At 33.6% G+C, this 15,721-nt stretch overlaps 1 protein-coding gene across 1 annotated transcript in view; it reads right to left on the bottom strand.

The window, feature by feature from the left end:
* mdga1 (MAM domain containing glycosylphosphatidylinositol anchor 1) overlaps positions 1-15,721 on the bottom strand; it is a 287,756-nt gene that overhangs the window by 45,649 nt on the left and 226,386 nt on the right. The window contains exons 9-10 of the mRNA XM_073834571.1: positions 14,768-15,034; positions 10,393-10,538 (exon numbers count right to left, since the gene is read on the bottom strand). Coding sequence (XP_073690672.1) covers positions 10,393-10,538; positions 14,768-15,034 — 413 coding nt within the window. The remainder of the gene's footprint in view (positions 1-10,392; positions 10,539-14,767; positions 15,035-15,721) is intronic.

Below are 15,721 nucleotides of genomic sequence, written 5' to 3'. Positions count from 1 at the left end.
ACGCAAATGCAAAATGCAAAATACTCTCGTTTCGCGGGCACGAGCCAAGGCTTCCAACAACATAAGACACCTGAGCTTGCAACTAATGGGTTTGAAGTTATGAGGGATTTCATTCTCTTGATCACTGTAGCGCCCCCGTCAGGCCGATTGGGGCAGGCCTTAGTGACCTTGTAGGTGGTGTGAGTACTACCATTCCTCCAAATTTCAAGTCTTTATGACTAACAGCTTGGTCTGCCCGATCAAGTTTTACATGGAGATTGCTGATCCTTGGCTATTCTAACTATTGCAATAGGGTTTCAGCACTACACACTTGAACCCCTAATAATAATAATAATAACAACAACACAATCAAACCAAGGCTTACATATTTCGTTCACATGAGAAGAACAAACTTCTTGGGGGGAAAAAACGCTTGGAATATTCAAAGAAATCGAAGAAGAGGAAGACCAAAATCAAATGTCTGTTCACACCAAGAATGATAAGTGTATAACAATAACCATATTACCATCTACTTCAATGTACAGTAATGTTCTGTTTATTATAAGCGCACAGCAGTTTTGTTATCTGCAAGTTTAAACGCTTAAGGTCTTGTAACAAATAGCTAGTAACAAAAATTCCTGCGTGGAACTGTATTATTGTAATATTTAAATTTTTGCAATGTATAAATTAGCATTTTAATTAGTGTGTACAAATAAAATGTTATGTTTCACTATATTAATGAGGTTCTTTGGCCCTCATATGTAAAGCCTGTACTCACACACAAGTTTTCTACCTCCCAATCTTTTACCTCAGAATGTCTTTTTTCATTCATTTGTTTGTTACCTTGCAATGTATCAGACATCGATACATATACTTCCAGTCTTCTTCATCAGTCACACATCCATTAAAAGAGACCAGGGGCTATTGTAACTTACTTTTTTGTCATACCCCCCCCCCAGACTACCACAAATCAACCTGCTTCATTTTTTTGTATTGATAAAGACCTGTTCACAACTAGCTGTAGTTTCACAGCATGTCATGAAGTGAAAGGTCAGACATAATTTAGTTTGTCACATGCTGACCTACAGCAGGGCATGTTGGGTAAATATAAACACATACTCTCATCTCTTATCCTCTCCTATCAGCTCTGCTTCTAAATACCCCATGGGTGATAGATAAATCAGCAAACATTGATATTTCAAATGCATTTGAAAGTTAGACAAAGACAGATGTGTGTGGTGAAGGTAATGTCAGAAATAAGTAGGGCTATTCCCTAATAGGCGACTAAGTCAATGAGAAGAGGCTTGGTCAACCAAAATTTTATTAATCACAGTCGCAGAAAAAAGTGGCGAAGTCACACAGTCCGTGACGGACAGAACGCTAACGGCAGGTCTATGTGGTAATATAGTACATTGGGCGGGACATCCAAACGCTCACCTATCATTCATCGACGTCAAATATGCCTTTTTGTCTGAAAGATGTTTGTAGTAGCAACTTTACATGGCTGCTCAATCTAATGTTAATGTAGAAAAATGTGCGCTATTCAAGTGTCTGTGCAGAGTGTGAAAGCTGAACAGTAGTGCGCTCACTGCATGACAGATGGAAGCGCCGGTGCAATCACTTGCTCTTAAAATAGTCCGTCATTTTTGGCTATACAGATAAAAGTAATACATCTTTCGAATCTGTAAAGACTGTACGGTTTATTAGTGTGCAAACAGAATAACAACGAAAAGTTGAGCTTTTGTAAAATAATAAAAGCAAACAGGACGTTCTTTCTGCCATCTCGGCCTCTATGAACTTGAGCGCAAAACTTCTAAACTGTGTGAATACTTGCCTTACAGACATGAAAAACAAAAAAGCACTAGTTTATCAACAAATTAAATTGAAACGTTAATGCAATCTCCTGGATGTTTTTCCCTGAAACATTCATAATTATTATATCGTCCAGTGTGCTGCGGCAAGCTTTTTTGTATGCGCTGACTAATGCTTAAAATGAACGACTACTAGTGGACTAGAAAAATCTTTAGTTGAGGGCAGCCCTACAAATAACTTATTATAACATTTGAATAGATTTTTAAGCTTTATGTAGGGAACTAGTTCTCAAACCATATAAAAACTCCAAATAAAAGCATGTCATTCATTGGTCAAACACATCAACTGGATCAATTAAAGGAGTAATTCATTTCCAGAATGGAAATTTCTTGATAATTCACTCACCCCAATGTCATCCAAGATGTTCATGTCTTTCTTTCTTTAGTCGCAAAGAAATTGTCTTCAGCTGAAATGAAATTAAGGTTTTTGAGGAAAACATTCCATGATTTTTCTCTTTATATAGTGGACTTAAAAGGTGGCCAATGGGTTGAAGGTCAAAACTGCAGTTTTTAATGCAGCTTCAAAGGGCTCTACACGATCCCAGCCAAGGAATAAGGGTCTTAACTAGCAAAACAATCTACAGTATCATTTTCTAAGAAAAATACTAATTTATATGCTTTTTACCAACAACTTCTCATCTTGCACCACCTCGACCTTGCGCATTACGTAATCACGAATGCATGGCGTAGGCGGAAGTACTAACCCAGTGTTTACAAAGTGAACATGAAAAGAAGGTCAAACAACAATGTCGAACGATTCTGAGAAAAATTAGATGGAGTTTTTCACTGATCATGGCTTTTCCAACATAATTATGTAAAGTGTAATGCGTTGTGGTTAAAAAATGTATATACATATTTTTAAAAGAAAATTATTGATCATTTAGCCAAATAAGACCCTTACTCCTCGGCTGGGATCGTGTAGAGCCTTTTGAAGCTGCATTGAAACCACAAATTGAAATCCATTATATAGAGAAAAGTCCTGGAATGTTTCCCTCAAAAAACTGCATTTCTTTGCGGCTGAAGAAAGAAAGACAAAATCATCTTGGATGACATGGGGTTGAGTAAATTATCAGGAAATTTTCATTCTGGAAACGAACTTATAAAGTCTATATATAACATAGAATATATAACAAGAATACAGTCTTGTTATGGACGACTCTGGCTATAATTCTAAAATCAGGTCAAGATTATATAAACAGTAAATTCAGAATTGCTCAGAATAACTGTTGCTCAGTATAACAGCTTGTTCGCATGTGAAAATATGAACTGTGTCCAGGCCAGGTTATGAAAGTACCTTATGTCAGCAAATTATATCACCATAACAAAAAATTCACAATAAATCCATGACTCTGAACAGCTATATATATTCAGCATGTTCTCAGTTCATTAAAAGGGTTGTTAGACCAACAGGTCTCGGTCTGCTGGTCTTTGATAGGTCTAGGTCTGGATCTTGGTTTCTGGTGTTTAGGAATATGGTACATACTGAATCATTAAAGGATGAAGAACTAGCAGAATGTAGCGGCTTTATGGGTTACATCACCTCACATAGGGCTTTATGTACTAAACACACACACACACACACACACACACACACACACACACACACACACACACACACACACACACACACACACACACACAGACAGCTGTAAGATCTCACCCTCTTGTAATATCACAGGTGTGCGAGGTGTGAGCAGAGGCCTGTGAACCGCGCTTCTCTCGCCGCAGGATTGCCCCTGCAGGTACGGCTCAATAAAGATGTGTAAATGCATTCATGCACTCTCTCTCTCTGTCTCTCTCCTGAGGTGGTTCACCCCACTGATCTGAGGTCTGTCATTGGTGCTCGGGTTCGGATACGGACAGCTGTTTGAGTCTCTGGTGGTTGAGTAACGTATGGCATTTAAAAAGATGAAACTGAGTTTGTCGTTTGTCAGCAAATTTAGAATAATGTCTGAATACAGAATTGAGCTTGTTAGCTCAACGAAAAAAAAGTGTGAAAAACGAGCCCAAAATAATAATCGGTAATGAAAGTTTCTCATCTTACTCAGCGTACGTTTATTCTAGAGGGACTCGGTTTTCCGCACCGGTAAACAAGCGGCGCGGCTTTACAAATGAGGCTTGGTGTTTCCTGCGGTCTCTGAAAACACAGCACTCATTTCAGAGAGACGAGAGAACGTTCTTGTTCTTCTTTTGAAAAGTTCAGAGGAAATGAAAGCGCTCTGCGCACCTGGTATATGAAAGCGTGACGGAGGAAAAGAAAGAAGGAGTGCACTAATGTACATTTAGCAGGGACGTTTTCTCCAAGGAGGTAAAAAAGAGAAAAAAAATATTACAAAACAAAATGAAATAAAATAGTATAGAGTATATACACTATATTAATAATATTTCCAATAAATAAATAAATAAAATATTGTATTATAACCATAATAATAATATAATTTATTTGTATAAATATTGGTTATTTTTTATGACTAAAGGCAAAAGCAGAAATATAATTAAAATAAAACTGTATTCTGTTATAAAATTCCTAGAGACTATCCCTGATTGATTTAAAAGCGGAAATAATAATAATGATAATGATAATAATAATAATAATAATTATTATTATTATTATTATTATTATAGTAACAATAATAAAATAATCTATTTTTATAAAATATTTGAAATCAATCTGATTGATTTAAAAGTGGAAACAATAATAATAATAATAATAATAATATATTATTAATGATAGTAATAATAACAACAACATAGTAATAATAACAAATATTTTATTTTATAAATATTTGTTTTATTTACTTTTTTTGACTGAAGGCAAAAGCAGAAATATAATAATTTAAAAATATAATTGATTTTAAAAACTGTATTCTGTTTTGACATTTCTAGAGAGTATCCTTGATTGCTTTCAAAGTGGAAATAATATTTAATAATAATTATTATTATTATTATTACTATTATTGTTATACATTTTTGTTTTATTTATTTGACTGAAGGCAAAAAGCAGGAATATATTATTTAAATAATAATAATAATAATAATAATATCAACAACAATAATATTAACTATCATTATTATTATTATTAATATTATTAAAAGAATTCAATAATTATAATTATATAAAGTAATAATTTTTTTCCGAATTATTTATAATTATTATTTATTGTTATTTATATCAAATTATTATACATTTTTTAAATAATTAAATTTCTGCTTGTGCCTTCAGTCAAAAAAAAATAAAAATAAATAAATAAACTAATATTTATGAAAACACATTATATATATATATATATATATATATATATATATATATTTAAAATTATTATTATTCTCATCTATTTATTACTTTTTTGCTTTTGCTTTCAGTCAAAAAAAATTAAACAAATATGTATAAAATAAATAATAATAATTATTATAATTTGTTATTAAAACCGTTAAATTATAATTATTATATAAAATTATTCATTTTTCATTATTTTATATGAATAATGGTGAAAAGCCAAAAATAAAATGACTTAAAAACAACAAATAAAAAAGGCAAGTAAAGTTGTGAGATAGCATGTGAAGCACAATAAAAAGTGATTAATGTTTGACAGTTCATTTACAGAATAATTTTCCTAAACACGACTCTTCCATCTATCTGTCAAAAAAAAACTACTTGATGATCTATCATACTGTATATATATCTCCATATTAAGTATGTGCTTGTCAGACTGTTAATTTGCTTTCTATTCTTGTGCATATTTGTGATGGTCCAAATACTAGATGAGTAACAAGAGACATTTCAAAAGTTAGAAACTAAATCTCTTTGTATTGAACGCTCCGGTCCCTGTGAGAAACAATGGCACTGCTTTCTTCAGCTCATTAACCCCTCTTTCCTTTCCCTTTCTTGTCTACATTTCTCAGAGCAACGTCTATAAAACATTTATCAACATTACCACTGCAAAGCAGTGCAGCGCAGCGCATTGACACCTTGGACAAATTCATACACAGATGAACACGTCAACGCACCGCCTTGACCGTATAGATACACACACAAACGGAATGAAATATATTTCACTCTTCACACACAGACATTCATTGTTATTCTACTATGATCAAATATGCACATATACTCAACTGAGTCGACTGAGAAACTCATCTATAATCTGTCTCCCTCTCCACCACACACACGCACACGCTCACACTCATAAAAGTTAATGCACGCTTGCTGCAGTCAGGATGTTAATTCACCGGTCCCTGTAGACTCTTACTTAAGGTAAGGTTTTAAAGAGGGGAAGATTAGCTATTCATGCACACAAAGACAAGTGGCTAATCTCCCCCTCCCCGTTCGCTTTGATTCCTGCCTCCTTCCATAATTCATCGGCGCTCTTCCGTTCCTGCCGCCCCCCTCTGGGCCAGGTTTCTATGAATAGATGATTAGGACGTCAGAATCAAAAAATCTGATGAAGAGTCACAAAGCGCGCACGGTTTCTGTGGCGAGAGCGCGTTGATGCCGGGGTCGTCCCGAGATGTTTTGAGGGTGTTTGTTTGTGAGCAGGGTGGCCAGATTTCAACTAGGACACACAGGGGGTGGAGGGAATCCCGGTGAATGCTTCAAAGATGTAGTTTATTTGATCAAAACATTGCCCTATTTGGACTAAACATCGGCTCTGCCTATATCTTAGTAAGCTGACTTGATGTGATTGGATTCAATTGAATTTGGTTTACAGCATAATGCGTAAAAATACATAAAACACACAAAGTATGTATTTTGATTTAATTAAACTATAAATTTAATTAAACAATTTTTAAAAATGAATTTCAGTACTAAATAATAGATTTCCAAAATACAGCAAAAACTAATTTTTTTTACTATTATAATAACGGTTTTCTATTTAAATATATTTTAAAATGTAATTTACTCTTGTGATCAAAGCTAATTTTTGTAGCATCATTACTCCAGTCTTCAGTGTAACATGATCCTTCAGAAATCATTCTAATATGCTGATTTGCTGTTTAAGAACATTTATTATTATTATTATTATTATTATTATTATTATTATAATGAATATTTAAAATCGTTACATTTATTTAACAGTACATTTATTTTTTGATTCTTTAATTAATAGAAAGATCCAAAAATCATGCATTTATTTGAAATAAAAAGCTTTTGTAACATTATACAGTATATGGAGTCAGTATAATTTTTTTTTTTGGTAAAGAAATTATAGAAATTAATACTTTGTTTAACAAGGATGCTTAAATTGATCAAAAGTGATGATAAAGACATTCATAATGTTACAAACGATTTTTATTTCAGATAAATGCTGTTCTTCTGAACTTTCTATTCATCAAAGAAACCTGAAAAAAATCTACTCAGCTGTTTTCAACAAATAATAATAATAATAATAATAATAATAATAATAATAATAATAAAAAATTGAGCGGCAAATCAGAATATTAGAATGATTTCTGAAGGATAATGTGACTGGAGTAATGATGCTAAAAATTCAGCTTTGAAATCACAAGAAGAAATTAAAATTTTAAATATATTCAAACAGTAAGCAGTTATTTTGAATAGTAAAAATTTACAAAATATTAAATAAATATAATAATAATAATAATAAATATATATTATATTTATATACATATATTTATTTATGATTTATAATACATATTAATATTAATATATATTACATATATCTCTTAGATATATACATGTATGTGTGAATATTTATATATACATATAAATATACACAGTACACACATATTATGTGAACATAAACTTTTATTTTGGATGAGATTAATCGTGATTAATCGATTCGCCTGCAATATTTTTGACCAAAAAGAAAGTATTGTACTGTATATTAAAGGCAGCGTATCTGTTTTGACTTGTTTTCCAGTTAAAATATCTAAGATGCTTAAAACAAGACCTGTTTACTTGAGAAATAACACTGCGTAACATATTAAGGCCCGTTTTAAAAAAAAATACCTTTAATATGTGTATATTTTGTTTTCCTCCACTAGCAGATATTTTCTCTTGTGTTAGAAAAAAAACTAGTTAAAAGCAAGTCAAATAATCTGCCAGCACAGTAAAACTAAATACCCTTATATTCAATATATAGTCTAGAAAAGCAACTTAAGTTATGCTTCAAGTAAATTTATTTTGTTAAAGGGGAACTTGAACTAAAAATTTACACAAAAATACTTTCATTCTCCTTTGCTCAGAATGGCTGCATTTATTTATACATAAAAAACACATGCCTGATTCAAGAAGGGGGTCTTAAAAATGATCAAAGAATATTATTTTACTAACTTATTTTAAGTTAATTTGCTGGCAGGCTATAATGTCTATTAGAATGTTAAAAATGTTCAGTGTTAAATAAATATTTTTAAATTGTTGTTTTGTAATTGATTTTTGTCTTTGAAACGCAAGACAAATCTGTAAAAAGCAAACATTGGCTATTTAATGTATGCAATGGTGAAAAAATGTCAAAATACATGGGGAAAATCACGAAAAAAATGCGTTCGGTAATCAGCCTTCAGCCCAGTGTGTAATTTAGTTTGGCTTCGGCCAAGAATTTTCATTTCAATGCATCCCTAATATCTAGAATAAAAGTACAGATAAATGAGCACATAATACATCTGCAGCTAAAAGGACTCTAAAGCAAACCATGCCTTTAACAATTCTTTTAAAAAGACCCAGATGGTAATGGTCTCTTTTATTTCAAGTAATTAAACTAAGTATTTAAATGGAGGATTTAAGGGAATGAAGAAAAAAATGTAAATGAACAAGAATAAGACTTTTTATGAAGTAATCAATTTGAACTGCTTAAAAACAATACATTTCATATATATATGTGACCCTGGACCACAAAATCAGTCATAAGGTTAAATTTTACAAAACTGAGATGTATATATCATATGAAAGCTCAATAAATAAGCTTTCTATTGATGTATGGTTTGTTAGGATAGGGCAATATTTGGCCGAGATACATCTATTTGAAAATCTGGAATCTGAGGGTGCAAAAAAAATAAAAATGCTGAGAAAATAACCTTTAAAGTTCTTCAAATTAAGTTCTTAACAATGCATATTACTAATCAAAAATTACATTTTTATATATTTATAGTAGGAATTTTACAAAAAATCTTCATGGAACATGATCTTTACTTAATTTCCTAATGATTTTTGGCATAAAAGAAAAACCAATAATTTTGACCCATACATTGTATTTTTGGCTATTGCTACAAATAAATCCCAGCGACTTAAGACTGGTTTTGTGGTCCAGGGTCACATATATATATATATATATATATATATATATACACTTTTTCCTTCTCATAAATGCATCCGTTCAGTCTTATTTGTGCACCTAATATGCTGAATAACATTCAATCATGTACATGAAAAGCCAGTTTTTTCAATTCAAAACAGCGAAATTTGACAAAAAAAAGTTGTGTATCACTGGTTATTACTATTGGTTGTCAACATTTCTATCATGAAATGGTTGTCAAATCACATCTTGCCTCTTTCTCTATTTAAAAGTGAAGCATTACGCAATTCATGCATTCATAATTGGTTTTCGAACAGTTAACACTGAAGAGTGCTGCTAGACTGCTGACCAGACTAAAAATGCAATATTTAAACTGTTAAATAATGTCAAATATCAAATATTTCAATGCCTACAGTGGTTAACAACACTGAAGATACTACTGTACCTTTTCAGTCAGTGAGCCTTACAGTGGAAACTGGGACATATTTCCATTTTTTAGCAAACTATCCAGACTGTACTTTGGACAATGCTCCACTAAACCATACAGAAATGCAAAGCGGATATTCATGCCTCACACTGCTGACTCAGGGATGAAGGTCAAAAGCCAGGAACTATGTGAATTCCTGCTGCATGGGTGTGAAATAAAGTTAGCTATACATGAGCATCCAATCCCACCTGGCGAAGTCGAGTCTGATGGACACAATGAGGACATTCGTCTCTGTGGAGAACTCAAGCTACCAAACACAATAGGTTTGCGCATGTTATAAATATGCAACTTCAATTTGCGATTCATTTGTGCTAACGCCAATATTTTCGTCCAAAGAGGCCTGCGAGGTCGACCTCATAGGCCTATTTATTTATCAATGACACTAGAGAAGAAACATGACCTAAGAAATGGCTTCTAGCGACACTGTATTTTAATCCAAGCTTGTTGTTTATCATACAGACTACAAGCTGGTGGACCTGGTTGACCATGTTCCTTAAAAGAGCACCTTAGGGTGTATGACCTGTTTTTTTTCCAGCAGGGATGAAATACAGAGCCAATCAGGCTGCATTCGTGTTCTTGTGTCGGGCCGGTGGGGTTCTGAGAGTCTCTTTAATGCAGTACAAGCAGTGATCGATCCGCTGTCTGCTCCCTACATAGAGCACACTATTCCCCTGACTCCTATTACAAACACACTTATTCTACTCATCCACCTCCCACTAAGCCAACGCAGAGAGAGAAAGAATGGAAGAAAGAAAGAAGCAGTAAATATTAAGCTTCCAGTGTCTGTGGGTGTTTGCTTTACCTGTTGGACGTTGACCCAGTAGCCGATGATTTTGTCCACAGCACCGGGCTCTTTCTGCGTCCACTGTAAGATGTAGGAATAATTGTTCTTCAAGGTGCGAATGGGGTTCGGAGTGTCGTAGTAAAACTCTGCATTATACGGCTGAGCTAAATGAACAAACAAACAAAAAAGAGCTAGTTAGTCTTGTAAGTCAAATACTTTAAAAAGACTACTACCATCTCAGCCACCTTGTTTTGCCACATGTGCAATGCATTTGATTGCACTTATATAGTAAAACTATTTGCGCTACAATATATACCCGTCATTATAATAATGACAATGCATTAAAATAATAAAATATGAAACACCAGTTTGCAATATCAAACAGCATAATGAGCTGTTTTGTACAGATAAAAGAACTGGAAGGTGGATGCTCAATTGCAATATCAGCAGTTCTGCTTCTAGACATTGCTGTTGCACTGAATATAATATGGTAAATTTGTTTGCCATTCCAGGTATGCATAGTTAATTGCATTTTATTATTGCAGAAAAAAAGCCATTATTGGGTCACGACCCCTCTGGGTGAGAACCAATTATCTAGAGCATCAATGAAGGACGCGCATTTCATTAAAGGAGAACTGTGTGATTTAGTGTCACCAAATGGAACTGCACTACTGCGGAGTGTTCAAAATAAATATGTTTTATATTTTGTCTTGTGCTACGGATCAAATAAATTTAACTTTTGCAGTACTTTTTGTGAGGGGAAAAAAATGTGCCTGTTATGCTGTGTCAGTTTTTATGTTTTGGGCTGTTACTACATCCCATACAAAAATTTACTACACTATTTACTACACATTACTAAAATAAAACAATGGTGAATTTTCTTAATGGATTTGTATTTGTGTACTCTTTTTCTTTTTTGTTTGTTTTGTTTTTATTACTGTACTCCCTTGGTTTGATGTTTTGTTCTGTTTAAATAAAAATAGAGATCATAAAAAAAGAAAGAAATGACAAATCAAAGGATTCATGAACCTGCTCTAAAGTCCTGATCTGAATCAAATGATTCGCAATACATTCTCCGAAAATCCCGAATGAATCAAATGCTTTGCAAACCTGCTCTGAAGTCCCAATCTGAATCAACTGATTCACGATAAATGCTCAGAAGTTCTGATCTGAATCAAACGACTCGCGAACCCACTCCGAAGTTCCGATCTATATCAAATGATTTGTGATCCATGTTGTGTAGTTGCGATTTAAAATATGATTCGCTAACCATCATTTCAGATCGGAGTAAGAATTTTATCATTTAAACCTTCTCTGAAGTTCCGATCTGAATTAAAAGACTCACAAACCCACTGCGAAGTCCCAATCTAAATTGAATGATTCACAATATGCTCTCCGAAAGTCCTGATCTGAATCAAATGCTTTGCAAAACTGCACCAAAGTCCCAATCTCATTCAACTGATTCACAATTCATGCTCCGAAGATCTGATCTGAATCGAGACTTGAGAAGCTGCTCCGTAGTTCCGAACTATATCAAATGATTCGTGATCCATGCTGTGTAGTTGCGATCTGAATAATGATTTGCAAACCATCATTTCAGATTGGGGCACGAATTGAATAATTTAAACCTGCTCTGAAGTTCTGATCTGAATCAAAAGACTTACAAACTCACTCTCCGAATTTCTGATCAGAATCAATTTGATTTACAAGATTTGACAAGTCCCAATCTGAATCAAATGATTTTGCTCCAATCCAAATCAAATGATTTGTTAACGCGCACCGAAGACTCAAACTAAATCAAATGATTCAAGATACGAGCTTTAATTTCCTGATCTGAATCAAATGATTCATGATACGCAATCCGATTGGAGAGCTGCGAAACAGTACATCATTTTGTGATGCAATGGTTTAACAGATTCAGAGTTTCAAAGTTTTTACTCATAACTATATGCGCTTTTAAAAATCATTACAAGCGATGTCGAAATTCGAAAATGAATGGCTCTTTTGATCTGGTTTTTGCTAGTGAACCACTTCAACTGAATGATCGAAGTCACAGGTTTGAATCAATCAGAGTGGTTCCAGAGTAAATGACTCAATTAAATTGGTTTGTCTGTTCCTCCGCTTTTTTTCATGTTTACATGACACTGTCAGTTCTACTATTGGCTTAGCTCACTAATTTTATGACAACTGAAAAAGCGAAAAAAGTAAGATGTTTACAAATAAAATATTTACATAAACGTTTCTGAAACATTTTAGTAACTTTTTAAACACTACTTCTAGTTTAGATGGTTCAAAAAACACTGGAAAGTAACTTTATCATTATCATGACAAAAATGATAATAAAAAATCTAAATATTTAAAAAATTAAAATAATTTCGAAATGTTTTAATAGCTTAACAGGAATGTTAGAAAACACTCTTAGAAGATATTTTTGTCAGCTTGGGTACATGTTTGCCAAAATGCCTTTCACATGAATCAGAGTAAGTATATTTACAAGCTAAATGCTGCAACACTTTTTGTGTTTACAATATTATCAAATCTGCATGTTCCATAGCAGTTAGGCTTATAACAGCAGTCATATTAGAGTGTGACGATAATACTAGCTGATAGCATTAGCACCGCTCAGCTGTCAAGACGTGTTGGCAAAGCTAAAGATAAGACCCTACTGAGAAGGAAAAACCTTACAAGTCTGCAAAGACTCGAGCCAATTTTTCCCCCCCACATAGAGAGAACAGAAACACCTGGGCCTTTTGGAAGTGTACTGTATAGTGCCACATCACCGTGTGGCCTTTCTTGGCAGATTTCTACATCATCAACTAGCATAGTAGCTAACAAAGCTGGCAAACTCAACTGTAAGGAATGAGTGACAGTCGTTTTTCACATAAAATATGCTAATTTTAATTTTAATGCTATTCATTTTCCAGGAAAGCAAGCAGAAGAGATTATGCAATCCCAGATGGAAGATCCAGTTTGATCCGGTTTAAACCAGTGGTTTCATATGATTTGGTTCAAGCCAGTCATTTAAGGTCTTTAGTTTGTCTAAGCTGGTTTAGGTAGCTATAGTGATGTCTGAAAGAATCGTTCTTCTGAGTCACAAAACCTGTCTGGATTAATCATTTATGAATCTGCAGCTAAAGTCGACTAAACTGAGAACAACATTTGATGTACAGGCATAAAAAGTATTTTCTGAAACTACTTCAAATATCTGATTCGCTGAAATGAATCAAACTCTACATTTCTAAATATTTGGTCATCATTGGTCATTGGTGATCAACAGCTTTTGGGTCCAGGCTGACCTACTAATCCATCTTGGTTAACACAGTTAGGGTTAATAGACCAGCTTGGCCAAACTTGTGGGGTTAAACTAGTTGATTATGATGAACTAGTCTGACCAACTTGCAGTTATCCAATGGGTAATTAAGTCTAATTTTTCAGATTCGAATTACACTAAAAGTCAAAAGGTTTTACACAGTAACGTTTTTTACGTTTGTAGAAAAAGTCCATTCTGCTCACCAAGCCTGCAGCATTTATTTGATCCAAAGTACAGCAAAAACAGTAAAATGTAGAAATATTTTTACTATTTAAAATAACTGTTTTCTATTTGAATAAATTTAAAAACACAATTTGTTCCTGTAATCAAAGCTAAAATTTCAGCATCATTACTCCAGTCTTCTGTGCCACATGCTCCTTCAAAAATCATTCTAATATGCTGATTTGCTATTCAAGAATTATTTTTTATTGTTATTAAAACAGTTGAGGACAATAGTTGAGTATTTATGGGGGTGGGGTTATAGAAATTAATACTTCTATTTAGCAAAGATGCTTTTAATTAATCAAAAGTGATGATGAAAGTTACAAAAGATTTCTATTTTAGATAAATGCTCTCCTTCTAAACTTTCTATTCATTAAAGAAACCTAAAAAAATTCTACTCCGCTTTTTTCAACATAATAATAATAAATGTTTTTGAGCAGCAAACACGAATGTTTAAATGATTTCTGAATGATCATGTGACTGGAGTAATGATGCTAAAAATTCAGCTTTAAAAACACAGAAATAAATTACATTTTAAAAAGTTTCAAATAGAAAACAGTTATTTTAAATGGTAAAAATATTTCGAAATTTTACTGTTTTTGCTGTACTTTGGATCAAATAAAAGCAGGCTTGGTGAACAGGAGAGACTTCTTTGAAAAACTTAAATAATCTTACTGTCCAAAAACTTTTGACTAGTAGTGTAAATCACTCTGCCTTTTTATGTTACTGACTTGTTAAAGACACAAATTGGATGACTAACTTATATAACTAGTGTAAGCAGTTTATGCAACTTTGATGACCCTTGATATAAAGGTTTTTCATAAGGTACAGCACCCAAAATATACATTTTTGACAACTCACCAGACACAATGAAGGTGCAGGTTGAGGTCCCAACTCCATTGCTCACTTTGCACTCATAAGTGCCGTTATTAGTGGGGTCTAGTTTGAACCGGAGCTGAGGGACACTTTGAGGGTCCACCGGTGGGGTTCGGATGGGCATCCCGTTACGGTACCAGCGGGCGCTGGCTATTCGGTTTGGATTGGACTTGAGAACCAGGCATCGGAGATTGACCGTCGCAAGCGTTTGAGAACGAACATCCAACAGGACTGGATCCACAACAGGAGGGTCTGGTGAAGAAAGAAAAAATAGTATTCTGGTATCCATTTTTCAGTGAATATTCTGGGTAATTTTACACTCATTTTTCATCCGGTTTGGCCTTCTCTGCTGACATTTTGACTTCTATGACAGTTCACTTTGGTAAAAAGGCTCTTTATTTCTTCAGGTTCTTAAACAGCAGGTTTTTTTCTTCACTAGCAGGACAAAATCAATTTAAGGAAAAGAACAGTAATTGAACTGACCACTCTTGAGATTTTTACTGGAAACAAAGCCCCACATAAACCACACCAAAGCACTTAGGACACATCGCATGAATCCATCGCACATGCCGACGACGTTCAGATGACAGATTGCAAGCTACTACCTGAATCAATAAGATGGGGTCCACATTGTCTCAGCTAATTGCACGGAATCAATCTATATAGTGTGCTAGAGCTAGTGACTAATTATGTTCTACCAGGGTCTGGTTAGACACTCCGCATGTATGAAGTGATGTGACTGCAAATTAGCATCACAGCACCTCAGGCATACATCAACACTAAATTACTGTAACTAATAATGTGCAGAGACTGTGACAAAGCATCAGGGTGTAATTAACTCTATGAACTTAAATTCAATGCTTTCAATGACAATATAATTAAAAAACCTTATTAGCTTCAGACTACTTTACAAACTCTGCGGTTGTAGAGAATGTTATC

Source organism: Garra rufa, chromosome 2 (genome assembly GCF_049309525.1).
Source record: "Garra rufa chromosome 2, GarRuf1.0, whole genome shotgun sequence".
NCBI lineage: Eukaryota > Metazoa > Chordata > Actinopteri > Cypriniformes > Cyprinidae > Garra > Garra rufa.
The sequence above is the reverse complement of the archived record's forward strand: the minus strand, read 5'-3'. Positions and strand labels throughout refer to the sequence as shown.